The sequence below is a fragment of the Micropterus salmoides genome, unplaced genomic scaffold (genome assembly GCF_014851395.1).
Source record: "Micropterus salmoides isolate LMB-PRFRI ecotype aquatic unplaced genomic scaffold, ASM1485139v1 Ms_hic_scaffold_18, whole genome shotgun sequence".
In the NCBI taxonomy this organism is placed as follows: Eukaryota; Metazoa; Chordata; class Actinopteri; order Centrarchiformes; family Centrarchidae; genus Micropterus; species Micropterus salmoides.
The window spans coordinates 4,397,427-4,413,338 of record NW_024040928.1 but is presented as its reverse complement, the minus strand read 5'-3'; the positions used below and the strand labels follow the sequence as shown (position 1 = coordinate 4,413,338).

The 15,912-nt window shown below is 39.5% G+C and overlaps 1 protein-coding gene across 1 annotated transcript; it reads left to right on the top strand.

The window, feature by feature from the left end:
• The first annotated feature begins 1,574 nt into the window (after nt 1-1,574).
• LOC119909317 (G-protein coupled receptor family C group 6 member A-like) lies at nt 1,575-3,680 on the top strand. The gene is made up of 2 exons (XM_038727502.1): nt 1,575-1,861; nt 2,647-3,680. The coding sequence occupies exon 2, from the start codon at nt 2,760-2,762 to the stop codon at nt 3,678-3,680; it is 921 nt and encodes a 306-aa protein (XP_038583430.1). The 5' UTR covers nt 1,575-1,861; nt 2,647-2,759.
• The last annotated feature ends 12,232 nt before the right edge of the window (nt 3,681-15,912 follow it).

Below are 15,912 nucleotides of genomic sequence, written 5' to 3'. Positions count from 1 at the left end.
CGACTCACCTTAGTGGATTTCTTTACTTTAGGAGAGTTAAAGAGAGTTTTCTAGTGTTATTATTTTAAAGGCTCATTTAGTTATGTACTCTACTTGCATACAATTCTCAAGAATACAGGAATAAAGGTCTCTAAAGACCCAGAGCACCAGGGACAAACTCCTGGGCCCTTTGTTTGCCCCTGTCTGTGACCATCCTTGGCCTTAAAAACCTGTTTTTTTACATTTAAAAAAAAAATGTCACGAGCATTCAACAGTATTTTAAGAGGAAGAGGACAGAGGTCACAGGAAGAGGAGTAGAAATAACTTAGGTGGACGAGCTTGTAAGTTGTATGGATAGCTAGTAGACATAGTAAATTCTAAAACTCTATGGCTAGCTACATTAACTAGCAGGTTATATGCAATAGCATGGTTTTTATGGTACTCTCCATCTCCATCTTCTGTCAGTGTAAATACCCTCTTTGAGCAATACTAACAAGTACAATATGTTTTCAAAAGTCATTAGAAATAAGCATTTAAGTTCTTTATTAAAAAAACAAAAATGGTAGTAAGAGCTATAAGCGTCTACCGCATCAATGGGGTAAAAGAAGTAAGAGTTAATGAATAGTGCAATCAGCACAAGAATTTTAAGGAAATAGAAGAAGAAGAGCACAGGAAGTGAATGTAATAGGTTATGAGGGAAAGTGTTCTTGGAAGAGATGAGTTCTCAAGAGCTTCTTAAAGTTAGAGAGGGATATCCCTGCTCTGATGGCGTGTGGTAGGACGAAGCTGGATGGTGTACTGAGAAAGGTAGGGTCTGATATTTCGTAGGTAGAGCTGATTTGTATGTTACTTTGAAACCTTTGTTTTCCACAGCAGCAAGAAGCAGCTTTATAAACATTTTTTGCAGGCCTGGGCTTCCATCAACCCCAGCTATCTTTAGGACTGGTTGGACACAAGCAGTTTAAATGTGGTCCGGGACACAACCAGTAGACAGAGAACTGTTCAAAAATGATAGCAAATGGGGTCCAGTACAATCCATGATTTCAAATATACCAGATCATAACTGCACCTTTCCAGTGCGTGATAAAAGACACAGGGCAGCTGTAGTTGAATGCTAACATGGTCTTTATTTTGTAGCATGTGATATGGCCATAAACTCCAGTATGTTTCCGCTTTTTCGAAAGACAAAGTTTAGTAGAACAAAGGCTTAAAGGTGGGGTATGTGAATTCCAGTGTCATGATATAGTATGAACAGCATCACAGCAAGTAATGTAACTTGACAGCTGTAACATGTAGCTACTTTGTGGGTTAGCTAACTGTTGTTACAGTTGATGCTGTGAAGCTAATATGCAGAGAGGATGAGACAGTCCCAGAGCAGCACAGCAGCTCCAGACAGCGACACTCACAACTCTCCTGCTGCTAGAGCTAACATCACAACAACATGTTTTGGTGAACCAGAAAGTAGGCTGAATGTCTGTGGGCAAGTCATTTAACGTTATTGACACACAAATCATGGCTGTCATAGGGTCGTGTGTCTCAGTCTGAGTCACTTTGTTTGTTTCCCATTTACAGAGCAATGTACCGACCTGACACACACACACACACACACACACACACACACACACAACAGACAGCGTGGAGATATTCACTGAATTTGACAAAAAGAAGTGTACTGGATTACTATCACATACCCGACCTTTAAATATCTACAGTCTATCTCTCTACAGACTGTTCAGTTCTAAGTTGTCATCTTGTTTATCTAAGTCCCCTCAGTCTAGATGCTCAGAGCACTGCAACCCTGGCTGGGTAAAGAAGATCTTGAACGTGTCCTGCTGTTACAACTGCACCCAATGTGTGGAGGGGACCTATTCAGATGCCCAGGGTATGCCTGATTGTCATGCTCATTTTATATTAAATTTAGCTTCAAAATGTAAACAAACATGACACATGGCATTTTAGACTAAGCATACATCGAATAATGCTGTCCACATGAGGTCTCTTCTCAATGCACAGTATCTCACAAAAGTGAGTCCACCCCTCACATTTTGTAAATATTTGATTATATCTTTTCATGTGACAACACTGAAGAAATGACACTTGTGAAAAATGTAAAGTGAGTGTACAGCTTGTATAACAGTGTAAATTTGCTGTCCCCTCAAAATAACACATCACACAGCCATTAATGTCTAAATCTTCTTATCTCCTAGGCCATCTTTATGTAGGGCAACAATTCTTTTTTTCAGTTTTTCTTTGCCATGAATTGCCATATTGAACTTCCAGTGACCAGTATGAGGGAGTGTGAGAGCGATAACACCAAATTTAACACACCTGCTCCCCATTCACACCTGAAACCTTGTAACAATAATGAGTCACATGACACCAGGGAGGGAAAATGGCTAATTGGGCCCAATTTGGACATTTTCACTTACGGGTTCACTTTTGTTGCCAGCGGTTTAGACATTAATGGCTGTGTGATGTGTTATTTTGAGGGGACAAAAAATGTACACTGTATCACAACAACATGTTTTGGTGAACTGAAGTAGTGAGCTATACACTCGGTACTTTTTATTGTAGCAAACTGTCATTTCGTCATTGAAAATGACTGCTGCAGACCTAAATAAACCAGAATGACCTTATCCTACTTAACCAGTACATCACCATTTTCAGATCTTCATAACTGCAAAGAGTGTCCCAATGGAACCTGGTCTCTCAAGGGTTGGAATCATTGCGAGCCAAGATTGGAGTCCTACCTGCGATGGAATGATCCTCATCCCATCACCATGATGGCAGCTGCAGCCTTTGGCATTCTGCTCTTGTTGGTTACCTTCATTATCTTTTTGGTGTACAGAGATTCCCCACCTATGAAAAGAGCGGAGGTGAGATTGTCCTGTGTGATGATGGCTGGTCTGGCAGTGAGCTTCGCAAGTGTGATATGCTTCATGGGCAAGCCCATTGTGCACCTCTGCCGGGCCCGCCAGGTAATGTACGGGATGGGCTTCACCCTGTGTGTGTCCTGCAATCTGGTAAAAGCCTATCGTACCTTCCTGGCTTTCCTTCCCTTTGGTCAAATGACAAACAGGCGACTACACGCACTGTACAAGCCACCTGTAATTGTCATCATCATAACTGCTGTCCAGGGACTCATCTGTCTTCTGTGGCTGATTTTTGACTCTCCTTACATTGATGACGCACCTCAATCTCCACAAAGCATGAAGAGAATAATCCAGTGTCGTGAAGGTGCCACATACATAGGTTTTGGCATTATGTTGAGCTACATAGCTCTGCTAGCATTGGTTGGCTTCCTCTTGGCCTTCAAAGGCAGGACAGTTCCTCAGGAGTTCAGTGAAACTGGCTACATCATTTTTAGCATGCTGATGTACTTGTTTGTGTGGGTGTGTTTTGTTCCAGTCTATATCACCAACAATGAAAACAGTACTCCTGTGCAGGCTTCAGCCATTCTAGTATCCAGCTATGGCATCATATTTTGTCATTTCTTACCCAAGTGTTACGAAGCACTACGGGGGTCAAAGACCGATACACTGGAGATGATTCTGAGGAGATGGCGAGCCTTCTCTAGTCCAAATCGTGAGTCAGACCCTGAGATAGATATAGATATCCCCAGAACGAACACACCCTCACAAATGATTATCAGGTCTTCCATGTCAAGTACGTTTACTAAATTAAGAGATCAGGAGCACTGAGTGAGGACAGTCCTACTGATTTGTCCAATGAAAAGATTTGTGCGTATCCTCGGGCTAACGGGCTAGGAACAAAAGTGACACGGAGACGTAGGAGTATGTCCTTCTAAAACTGGTTTCCAGGAGCATTTGACGTGTACTGTACTGATATTTTATTATACCCTTATCCCCGTTAAAAGCCATCTTTTGTATTTTTATATTGTATTATTGTATTTTAAGTTCAAATGTGTTTATGCTGAAAACAGAGTTTTATTCTCCAACAAACAGAGGACTAAAGATGACTAATTTGTATTACATGCAACTACAAGTGGTATTACCGTAAAACTTCAACTTTGAAGCGCTCGTTAAGTCCGAATGTGTCCGTTCCTTGATTATTTATATTCCTTTAGTCTGTAAGAGTCCAACCATCAGTTATGAATCCATCAGTCATGTGAAGTCCATCGCTCTCTTTCTGCTAACTTCTCTCATCCTGCACCTTGTTGTTGTTGTAATGTTACTTCAAAATTGGGGCTAGATCAAATGAATGACATTATTTGATCATTTTTACATAAGTATTATTCTGTTTGAAATAAATAAACTGGTTCATAGTAGTTTCAGTTTTGTGCAAAAAGAATTAAAGGCCTGTCCCATATGGACGCCTGTCCCAAATAAAGGCAGGGTCAATTCAGTGATTTTAGCAAATAAAAGCCCGGGCTATTATTCAAAGTTTTACTGTAAAACAAAAATGCTTTTTATTGACTTGTTATTGTGCGCCATTTTGTGTGCATTATAACTGCAGCTCAACTCGGCCTTCTTTGTTTGAAGGTGATGTGAAGATGCACAGAAGAAGGTAAAAACTGTTCACTGTGTGAATGGTCCACATCACACAATTAAAGACTAAGCGGGTCTTGCACTAAAACAATGCAAGGGGCTGTAATAGTGTTGGACTATTGCTTCAGGTACTAAAAGCTTAAAGATGGACTTGTCTTCATCTCCATCTTTAAACTTCATTTACATTCAGTATTTCTCACCAAAATACATCTTTGAGCTGAACATGATGATACGTTTACATCCTCTTAAAAGAAAAGCTGATTTAACTTAAATGTTTGAATCCTGTGCAGTTCTTGTATCCACCAATAAAACATTGTTTATGCTACTGAGCCAGTTCTACTGAATTGGGGATAACAATATGAAACACATACTTTAAATATGAAATCCAGCACTTCACTGAAGACACAAAGACAATACACATAATATAACATTCAATAATATGAATATTCTCTGACATTATTGTCACACATTTATGAGAGAAACGTCACTTTGCAAGGCTGCAACCTCACACACACGTCTGCTGTGTAGTAGCATAGTAGCATAGTATGCATGCACTGGAAAGTTGTATTAAACTTTGCAATCGGATTTAGCAGTGAGGAAATACTCCTGAGTTTAGCCCACAGTCGCTATCATTCACCTTAGAGACTTTGCCTTGGATTGGGCCTATTCAGAAGAACACAGAGTGATTTTAAATTTTTTATAACATTAATTCCAGGGAATTTCTTCTTGTAAATTTCAGACTTTCATCTAGGATTTTTTTTCTCGGTTTATTAACCCCCACCCTGGCTCCCTATTTTTTGGACAGGTAAAATACTCTATCTAAATATGTGAAAACACTCAGGAAAATTCAATTATAGACCACAGATGGGCTCCATCTACAAAACTATCCCGTTAATTAATTAAGATTCCTCTCTAAAATCACAGAGGCTGCAGGACTTGCTGTCTGAACGTAATGCTGTTACGCTGGAACAAATCAGTGAGTCACTCTAAAGCGACACTGCCCCACCAGATGGACGTGCACAACATAAATGCATGTACTGTAAATCTAGCTGAGCCCCAGTTACAGTGAGTCCCTTTTACTGGCTGGGTGCGGCTACAGGTTTTGATATATACAGTATAATATTCAGTCTGGTTTAAGGCCTGTCCCATATAGAAAGAGAGGCTATTAATAAATATATGGTAATCACTACTCGTTGGAATTCTATCTAGTTATTTTATCACTGGAGTCACCGGTTTACTTGGAATAATAAATAAAGAACATGATGACAACTCCACACCCTTCAAACTAAATAAGCGCTGCGTGACTCCACCCTGCCTGGAGGACAGGTACATCATCTTTGATTTGTATTTGCTAGCTGATACATTTAATCTCATACCACATTATTATTTATAATTTTAGATGTAATTACATAGGGTATATTATATATTGTGCTAGTGGCCTATCTGACATTTTACTTCTATGTTTAGCCTACATGACATGATTGTCGAGCAGGAACAGAACGTGGAAATACACACTGAGGAGATCAGTGATCTGAGGCCATGGGCGCATGTAGATGCAGCAGCCGGTAGCTTTTTGCTAAGTCATCACTGGGTTGTGTCTGATTGGTTTTGATTTAAAGGGCCAAAGTTTTTCTAATACACTGTTTCAGGAGATGCTGACTTTGACAACGGCTGTTCATGCCGATGCTGCAGCTCAAACTATATTTTATTTCTGAAACACATGACACTGGATAAGGAAGCCAGGGTTTGGATTAAAGAGCAGCGGCCCTTGAGACAATCCACCCAGCCAGGCACCACCATCGGTGATTGTCCCATATGAGAGGAAAGAGATCCGGGACAGGAGCCATGCTAAGCTAGCTTGGCCTTAAAACTGCTAATGGCTGGTCTGGTTGAAATGGGATCAAGCTGACCAAACGATGGGAAATCAGAGACTTTTGTAACTACATCTTTACAAAGACCTATTCCATCAAATTCCCGAATAAAGCACTCGCCAGGCAGACCATGTTCTTAGCCGACAGAGTGCGAGACTTCGGCAAAATGAGAGGAGACAGACTTTGTGCTTCCATTGATGATGCTTGGTGCTCTAACGCAGACAAAGTAGACACTGTTTCCCAAATTTCTGACTTTCTATGTAAAGATGAAAACCTTATTTATCATCACTATCTTGTTGCTACTGTTTACATTCCACCAAACGCCAATTCAAAAAATGCACTGTAGAAGTGTTTCCTGGGTTTATACATACATATATGTATATTTGAATAGAAATAACTGCACAGGCCTATATTGTTTCTTGTATTTATTTTATATGTTATCCTATTCTAATATACATTTATTTATCTGTTATGTTCTGTGTGCAGCATGAAGGTACTACAAAAGTTTATTCCATTGTACAATGAGAAGGATCTTCAGGAAGTGAATCCTGCTTCTCTGGAAATTTATAATACAAGATAAGGACTTTATCTCTGGTCTTTGTATACAGCGTGTTATCTATCACTGCTTACTGTACATGTTTTGATGGTTGTGCTGTGTTATTATATTTCAATCACGAGAGACTTCATGTGAGTGAACAAATAGTTTACTGACATGTGCACAATGAATATTAAAATGTGAAAAGTCCCTATTGTGACATCATGGTATTTAAAATGAATGGAGTCTAGACACTGATGGTGGTAACACCCACATTGCTTGTGTCCAGACAGGAACCTTTGCTGGAGCATTAACATTTGTTTGTGCATTACCACCTCTCAGTGGAATAGTGTGAAACCATTAGCAGGACTGTGTGCACCTTTGTGCTCATGAATGAGACAAACAAAATGGTGATCCACAAAGTTCAACATTCCCATGTCCATGCTAGGGGTCAGAAACACCAAAATTGCACAATGGTTTGTAATACTCACAGACAGGATTTTTAACCTCTCAATTACTAGTTCATGTTACACACTAATCCACCAGGAATGTGTGTTTGCATTGTGTTTGATTGGCCAAAGCAGCATTTTCTTCAGATGACGCAGTGTTGAAGCAAAAGTTCGGTCAGATTAAACTTTTTTTGTCTCAAGACCCTACATTGGCACACTGGCCACATTCAGAAGAATGACAGACATAAGTCATTTTTACCCAAACCCCAATATTATAAGACAAAGCAATGTCAAATACACGCAGGGCTGATTTCAGGCATGGGCAAGCTAAGCAGTCACCTAGGGCAGATACCAAAAAATACTTTTTATTTTGTGACCCATTGCATTGTTAAATAAACTCACCAATCACAATGCACTAAATACCAAGCCAGGAGTTAAACCTGGCAAGAAAACCACCTCAGTGTTGTAGGACTGGACACTACAGTAACTGTAGCTACAGTACCCTGCGAATATATGGTATTAGCGAAACAGAGGGTCAAAGTGACAGGGCCGAGTGAGAGAGAGAGCAGGGGGAGAGTGGAGGTGAAGCGGTAAGCATGAACTCAACCTGTAGGGAGGGAGCAGGTAGGGAGGGTCATTTACACTGCGACATGTAGCCACCACTTTTTGAAAGCATTTGTTTAAAATGTTCTGGAAAACAGCTTGCACCAAGAAATGTTGATTAACAAATAAAATGCTTTGAGAAAGGTTTATTTGCACAATAATAAAACCTGCAATGCAATGTAAATATAGAAGAAACCTCTGCGTTGTCCAAAAAAAGTAACTTAAGTAAAAAATAAGCTACTGATTACTGCATTATATATTATATGTTATTGTTACATTCTCCCTGTTACATTCTCCCCCCGCTGACCATGATGTACAATTCTAGATAATGGTGACTTTTTTCCCTCAGGTGTTTTAGGTCTGGGTGACGAGAAACTCATAAGAGGGGGCTGGACGCCACCTTTCTTTTTGACTGCTAAGCTCAAGCCAGTTTGCTAGTTCACTGAGAATCTACAGCGACACTGCCCCACCAGATGGACGTGCACAACATAAATGCATGTACTGTAAATATAGCTGAGCCCCAGTTAAACAGCAAGTCCCTTTTACTGGCTGGGTGCGGCTACAGGTTTTGACAAATAAATGCAGGGCTCACTTAGACATGGGCTCTGGTTCTGAGCTGCTTAGATCGTGCATGCAAATGTAAATGTCTAAACTTCTGTCAATATGGACATGCGACACATCATAAAAAGGTTCTCCACAATTCAATCTTTCAGTTCATTTTACAGAAACCATGAGCACAAAAGTATAATTCATTCAGATTTACTGACTTTAAAGTAGTCATTAAGTCAGAATATCTCTTTAGTCAGTAAGGTCCACGGATCAAAAGAGTCAAAACTTGAATCCAAGTTGAAATATACTACGGTAACCTTTGGCATCCTTTCTAAGGTAGGCTATGTTGATATCTCTCTCTCTCTCTCTCTCTCTCTCTCTCTCTCTCTCTCTGAGGTTGGCCTAGATGAACCATTGCACCATCTCTCGGAGCTATTTCAAATGAATGATTCTTAATTCATATGTAATTCAGTAGCCTAAGTTTTATACAAATAATATTCAGTCTGGTTGAAATAAACAATTTGATAGCAGGAATTAAAGGCCTGTCCCACATAGACAGAGAGGCTATTAATAAATATGGTAATCACTACTCGTTGGAATTCTATCTAGTTATTTTATCACTGAAGTCAACGGTTTACTTGGAACAATAAATAAAGAACATGATGAAAATCTTCTGTATGATCATCAAACTCCACACCCTTCAAACTAAATAAGCACTGCGTGACTCCACCCTTTGCCCTTTCCGGTATCTTTGGTGCACTTTTGCCAGAGCAGTGAGTATTCTAAACAATACTTAGTCATATACAGATCACAGAGATTGTCACCACCACTAAGTCAAATAAGCAGACTGTCAAGTGCCAAAGGATGTTGTTATGGATTAACTTTTCTTTTTCTTTTTTCTTTTTTTTTTTTTACAATGTAGTGATATTGTTGTTTGAAGGGAGCATCATCAACAAGGGAACAGCAAAGAAGACACTGTTGCACTGAAATGACATGGCAGCCGCAGACCACAGAGATTGTGACTGATTTGTATTCCTTTGATCATTGTTCTTTTCTCATATTTCTGATGGGACTGGTAGTTTAGTTTTCGTGGCTTTATTTCTGTTTGTTTAGTTAGGGATTGGTTTAGGGTAGAGGGGGAGCCTCCAGATCCTCCGGCCCTTTGTGGGCTGGTCTGGAGGGCTTCCCTTTCTTTTGTTTGTTTTGGCCAGCCCATTAGATTTGTTGTTTTGTTTGAATTAAATTTTATTTCATGTTTATTTCAATAAACTTATGTTTTTCTTGCATAACTCCTGGACTCTTTGATTATGTTCGACCTCCATTGTAACGAGCTTTGGTGGGGGTCAGGAAATGTCTCCAGAATGCAGGAAATTAAGTGTTTAATGCTAAAAATCTTCCCCAATCAAATATTTTATTTATAAATATTTTTCCAAATACTAGGTCTATTAAAATATATTCTTGTCTTGTACTCATGGACGCCAGTCTTGTGCAAATGTTCCGTCTCAATGTTTCATCACACCCCTAATCTGACTCCCTAAATGGATCAATGGTGTATTGGTGAAAGGTGTCCGACCAATTTTACACAGACTAGAATATGAGTGAAGAATAATCAAATTTTAATAAAGTTATTATAATTACAAAATATCATGATTAAAAGCTCAATTCACACACTTTTGCCAATGCATGTCAGGCCTACTGCGCCAAAACGTCCAAAACAGCACTGAATCAATGGCGCTTTCTGTTATTCATTTGAATCTATTCTTAAGCCACATATTCTCAGTAGACAGATGCCTGCTCACCCATGAATAGCTCCTGACATCCCTGACATGATCTCTGTCCTCGGGGGGCTCAGCTTTTACAACGCACTTGTTGTGCAAGCCTGAGAGAGAAAGAGCTGGATGGGAAACAGCTGAGAATAGCACAGCATAGCCACCTGAGACTGTTACACAAGTGTCAGCCAATCACTACTGATCCACCTCAAGCAGGTAAAGCTGCTTGACCCCCCGACACACAGACACACTAGCCATGCTCTACCAAAGCTAAAAGGCTTGTCCTCACTGTTCAGAATACATCAGATTTTCAGCCTTATAAGAAATGTATTGGTTGCTGGTAACAGCAATGATGTTAAGCCAACATGCTGTTCTTTTCAACTCTTACATAAGTCGAAGTAACAATGCAGCTATTGTCACTGACAGTATCTTTCAGTTTTTGTTTTCAGGCAGCTGATCCAGTGATAACAGATTAAATACAGTGTCGCAATGCAGAAATGCAGGGATTTTCTTTTCGCTAGTTAGTGTAATGTAGCAAGTCCAGTAAATGATAGGGACAAAATAGGGCTGCGCAGAGATTAGAGACCTGTGTCTGTTGACAGTGTGTGTGCATGTGCCAGCAGCATTAACGTACACAACAGATGTTATGTATATGTCCTCAGCTTGGCTCTCACAAAAAGCCTGAAAACTGACAGTACTCAGGGGGACTGGTCATTAAAAATTACAGTTAGGAGATAGCATTTCAGAATTCAATCTGATCACTTTACTGTTTTACAGTAGTGCATTTGTCTATGAATGTAAGATACAGTATGTCTATGACATAAGTGGTTACTGGACGACAGTAGTGGATAAAAAAATTCAATAATAGTGATTGCAGATCAGAAAACAGATTCCATTAACAATAGAGGTATTGTAAAAATAATATATATATAAAAAAGTACAGTATGAAGGAAACTGAATTCACAAACGTATAGACTACCTGTCAAATTAGTAACATTGTGCTTCATGTCAGCGTGATGGAAAAGCTTTTGAGTGAGTCCACTCCTAGTGAAGAAGAAAGTTTAATTGCTTACACTGCGCAGTTACTGATACTCTGCCGAGGAGGCAAAGGCACCAGCACAGAACACAGTGTAAGTCCAAACCAAATTTAAACATTCCTTTTTGTCCCACAGTATTTATCCCTCCGCTAGCCCATAGAGTCTATCATGTATCCCATATAAGGTCATTCTTTATTGGCCTAAATATGGGTAGCTATCCTACTGGATGCTAGACTCAAATGCGTTATCACGGTCGGAGGTCACATGTGTTACATCCTAAGAGTGGATAAGAGACAGTGATTCTGTAAACATCTGAAGTTAAAAAATGGATGTCAAATAATTTCCTCCAGCTGAACTCAGACAAAACAGAAAGCCTGGTCATCGGGTCTCAGCAGATGGCAAAACAAATACTGCCATCTGCTGGTTCCCTAGTAAATCACATTAAGCCTTTGGCAAAGAACCTTGGTGTTTGGTTTGATAGTATTTTAAATTTCGAGGAAATCAGGTCGGCTGAGTCAGTGAACTCTTTTAAGTCCCTTCTTAAAACGTATTTTTATAGGAGAGCCTTTCCCGATCTTATTTGACTTTATTTTATCCCTTTTATTTTATTCTATTTTACAAATTTTATATTTTTCTTAAACGTGTATTTTAGTCTTTTCAATCTTTTCATGCTTTTTGAAATGTGCTCTATAAATAAAGATCATTATTATTATTATTATTATCTACGGTTGAAGAAGTACATCAAGCACACCATATGTCGTGGCCTTGGCTCCTAGGTAACATGTACTCCTATCTGCCCAGCTGTCGTTATTTACTGACAGAGAGCTCGACAGCAGAAGGAACTCTTGCCAGTGAAGTACAGGTAAATCTACTTCTTTCTAGGTCTGTAAGTGACCCCAAGTGTCACAAGTATGTGACCCATACCTCACCTGTTACCCAAATTAAGTCCACTAAGAAAACAAACTACTTAAAAACTACAACATTTAGTTCTCGGAAGAAGTTCAATACAGCAACTGATCTGGTAAACATACCCACAAGAGAATCCCCCTAGTGACAATCAGGGTTGTCAGTAGACTCTTATGTAATGAAACCTACCCACCACCACTACCACCATCAATTTCTTTTTTTTAAAATGATCATTTGTTGGATAATTTAACAGTATACACATCTAACTTCAGTAATTCTGCAACAGTTGAAAATACAAAAACAGAATGTGCAGCTACAAAAGACAGAAAAGAAAAACCCAATACAGTTACGTGAGCATGTGGGATGGCACGAGTTGAAGCAAAACAAAATGTGTATGTGGTGGTATGTGTCATGTGAAGGATATGTATGTATGGTGTTGGTAATTATTCCAAATGAAAACATAATTTACCTTTGTGTTTCATACAACACAACTACACATGAGCAAGGTATTTACTAAAGTTGACCAGACTAACAGACAGCACCTTAAGCAGACGGCAGACCTCCAGCAGCATAAGCTCCTTCTGCTCTGTTGGGCAACAGCTTGCCCAGTTCCTGTTAGTGTGATACACCTGGGTGTGGGTGGCAAGGATTACAGAGATGCTTTGGGACTTTGGACTCAGGCTTTCTGGGATTCTGTGATGCTGTGATTATCTGAGAGGGCAGTTTTTTATAAACTCTGTTAATCCAGGGGAGAGTCAATGAGCCTGCTTGTTTTCAGCAAAGTGATGATCACTAAGACAATAAAACCATTTCCCAACCAGACGACCTGGATGAATGGAGAGGTGAGGGCTCAAGGAGGTGGAGGAGACATCAGCAGAGACCACCAAAGATATGTGGCAGGCCATCAAAAACATCACAGGTTATAAAAGCAGGAGCTCCCCATGTGTGAGGCCACATTACCAGATGAACTTTGATCTCCTCAACAAGGAGTCAGATGGAAAGTCTACTCCACCTCCAGAGGACCCGGCCGCTGTCAGTATCCACAGCAGACGTGAGGAGAGTCCTGCTGAGAGTGAATATGAGCAAAGCTGCTGGGCCTGATAACATCCCTGGCTGTGTACTAAAAACCTGTGCCAATCAGCTAGTTGATGTTGTTACTGACATTTTCAACATCTCACTGTCTCAGGAGAGGGTTCCCACCTGCTTCAAGACAGCCACCATCGTTCATGTACCTAAAAAGCCAATGTCTAGTCTGAATGACAGGCGATAGATTAAAGCGGGTGATTAAAACTGCTGAGAAGATCATTGGTACCAATCTCCCGAGCATTAGTGATATCGGTCAGGTGAGGTGCCTACGCAGAGCCCAGAGGATACTAAAGGACAGTACCCACCCAGCCAGAAAATGTTCACCCTGCTGCCTTCTGGGAAAAGATATCGAAGTTTCAGCTGCCGCACCACCAGACTGCAGAGCCGCTTTTCCCCCCAAGGAATTCAATCTGGCCAGGGCCTCCCAGCCATAAGAGAACTATCTGGCTCACCCATCTGCACCTGCACCTGAGAGAAATATGTGGCTCTTCAGCTGCAAACTGCTCCACTATGTTCCCTAGCTAGTCTCTAACTGGGTTTTTCCTGTTGAGCAGGTAGTGCTCAGTGGCTTTTTTACAGCCGTTACTCTGACTCTATGAGAGCAGTGAGAGTGATTCGAAACAGTAAAGTTGCTGTCGGACAGATAACAATGAGATGAAACTCACTCTAAAGCTCCATAAAGCTGAGGGGAGCTGCAGATTCAGCTCATAATTCTCTGAAGGTCCATCACTACGAGTGGCACCTTTCACACTGTTCTCATTGTCAGTTGATGCGTTGTGGTCATAAAAACTTTTTATAGATTATAGCCATTTTAAATTATTGTACCTTGGTCACTTTCAGCCTTTTATAAGTTTACTTCCCTTGTGTGTGATCTTATGATTAGCTCAATGGAAATACATTCTGTAATCTTTACTAATAGCTTTAAGAAACATTTCACATAGAAAGAAAAGAAAAACCAGCTTTTCTCCTTTATCAGTTTCATCATTCATGTTGGCCTCTGTGTAAAAACAAAAAAGGAAATAAATTAAGACTTGCTTTATAGGAAGGTAAAATAAAGGAACCTAACAATTTGACTGACTGGAAGTAAAAATGAAAACTGTAAAATGGCTACTGACATTTTAATCCAATGAAATTTAACAGTTTCAGGGGAGGCTCAGTGAATGGAAGTGAAACAATATTACATTAGTTACCAAAAGGAGATCACATAGAACAGCCTTTGTGTGACTTGGTTATTAAGAGAGTTCAGAGATATTTTTGATGACCAGTCAGAAACTAATAAATGCCTCAGGGGGAGACAACACACACAGATTAGTCATTCAAGACTAATTAACACAAGTGTGTGTGTGTGTGTGTGTGTGTGAGACACATGACATTCTTTCCGATTTCCCCAGGAAAAACAGACATATTGTTGTTGATCTTTCAGCTGTAGTTTACCTAGTAGTAGCAATTTGGTTGAGTTTGGGGAAAGATTGTGGTTTTAATGGAATGTCGCTAGTCATTCAACGTCTTTGCTGTATTTAATCAGACCACTATCTTTCCCTAATCTTAACCTAGAGCTGCCAAAAAGTTTAGTGATGCTGTATTTGCAACGAAAAAGTGTATTACTACAATATGTAAACCAGCCAGAATAACTTTCCTTCAAAATGTGTTTACTGTGTCATGTAAGTTGTATGTAATTTCTAAGAGACAGTGCAGGTGTCTGTGGTCCTGAAATAATAATAAATCATTACCTACATGAAGCATGTGACATAAATGTTTTCTGGAGATTCCACTCCACTGGAGAGATGAAAGACAGCAGCAGACAAAAACGTCCTATTGTGTTGAGTTTTACTGGTGCTCATTTAATCATTTTATCACGTTGGGTCGCATTCTTCCGTAATGTTTTTAGCTCCAACAGCTGCTTATTTCGATAAACCAACTCCTAATAATCACATAACAATAGCGGAAGGAACTGACTGAAAACAGTTCCTGAAATGCAACTTAAAGTTGTGATTTGAATGTTTAGTGTGTTGTGAAGAGTAAAATCATTCGGTCTTGAGATTTCCTATAAAATCCATGTTGGATTTTATTATCTTTACTATTAGATGCATTTAACATGGGCTTACAAAAACCACACAAATTATGTTGCAGAATCGTCTTCATAATTTAATCTTATCCCCTTGATGCCTGAATTTATTTACAATTAAAATATATTATAAATGATTTCTGTTGTCATTTGCTTTCAGGTTGATGTTAAATGAAGTGGAAATTGTTAATTTGTCTATAGAACATAGAAAGATATAGTCTTAGAGAAAGAGAGTTTCTACCTGAGTGTTCTGTTAGGTCTTTGTTTTTGTGTTCATGTTTTTCCTGTGTTTAGTCTGTTATGGTTTGGGGTTTTGTGTTTGTCTTTGTAGCCTTGTTTATTCTTTTGTTAATTTGCATTTTAGTCCTGTGTCTTAGTTCATGACCAACATTAGTGTTTACTCCTGGTTCTATGTTTGTATTATTTTGGTCTTGTCTGCTTTATGTTCTGTTTAATCGTCTCAGTCTGTTTTCCCTGTTAGGTTGCAGTTTATTTGTATTATTAGTTTTCTGTCTGCCAAGTATTGGTTTGTGTTCTGTCTGGTTGTTATTTACT

Coding starts and splice junctions, on each gene's coding strand:
- LOC119909317 (XM_038727502.1), top strand. CDS start 2,760: ATGATGGCAGCTGCAGCCTTTGGCATTCTGCTCTTGTTGGTTACCTTC.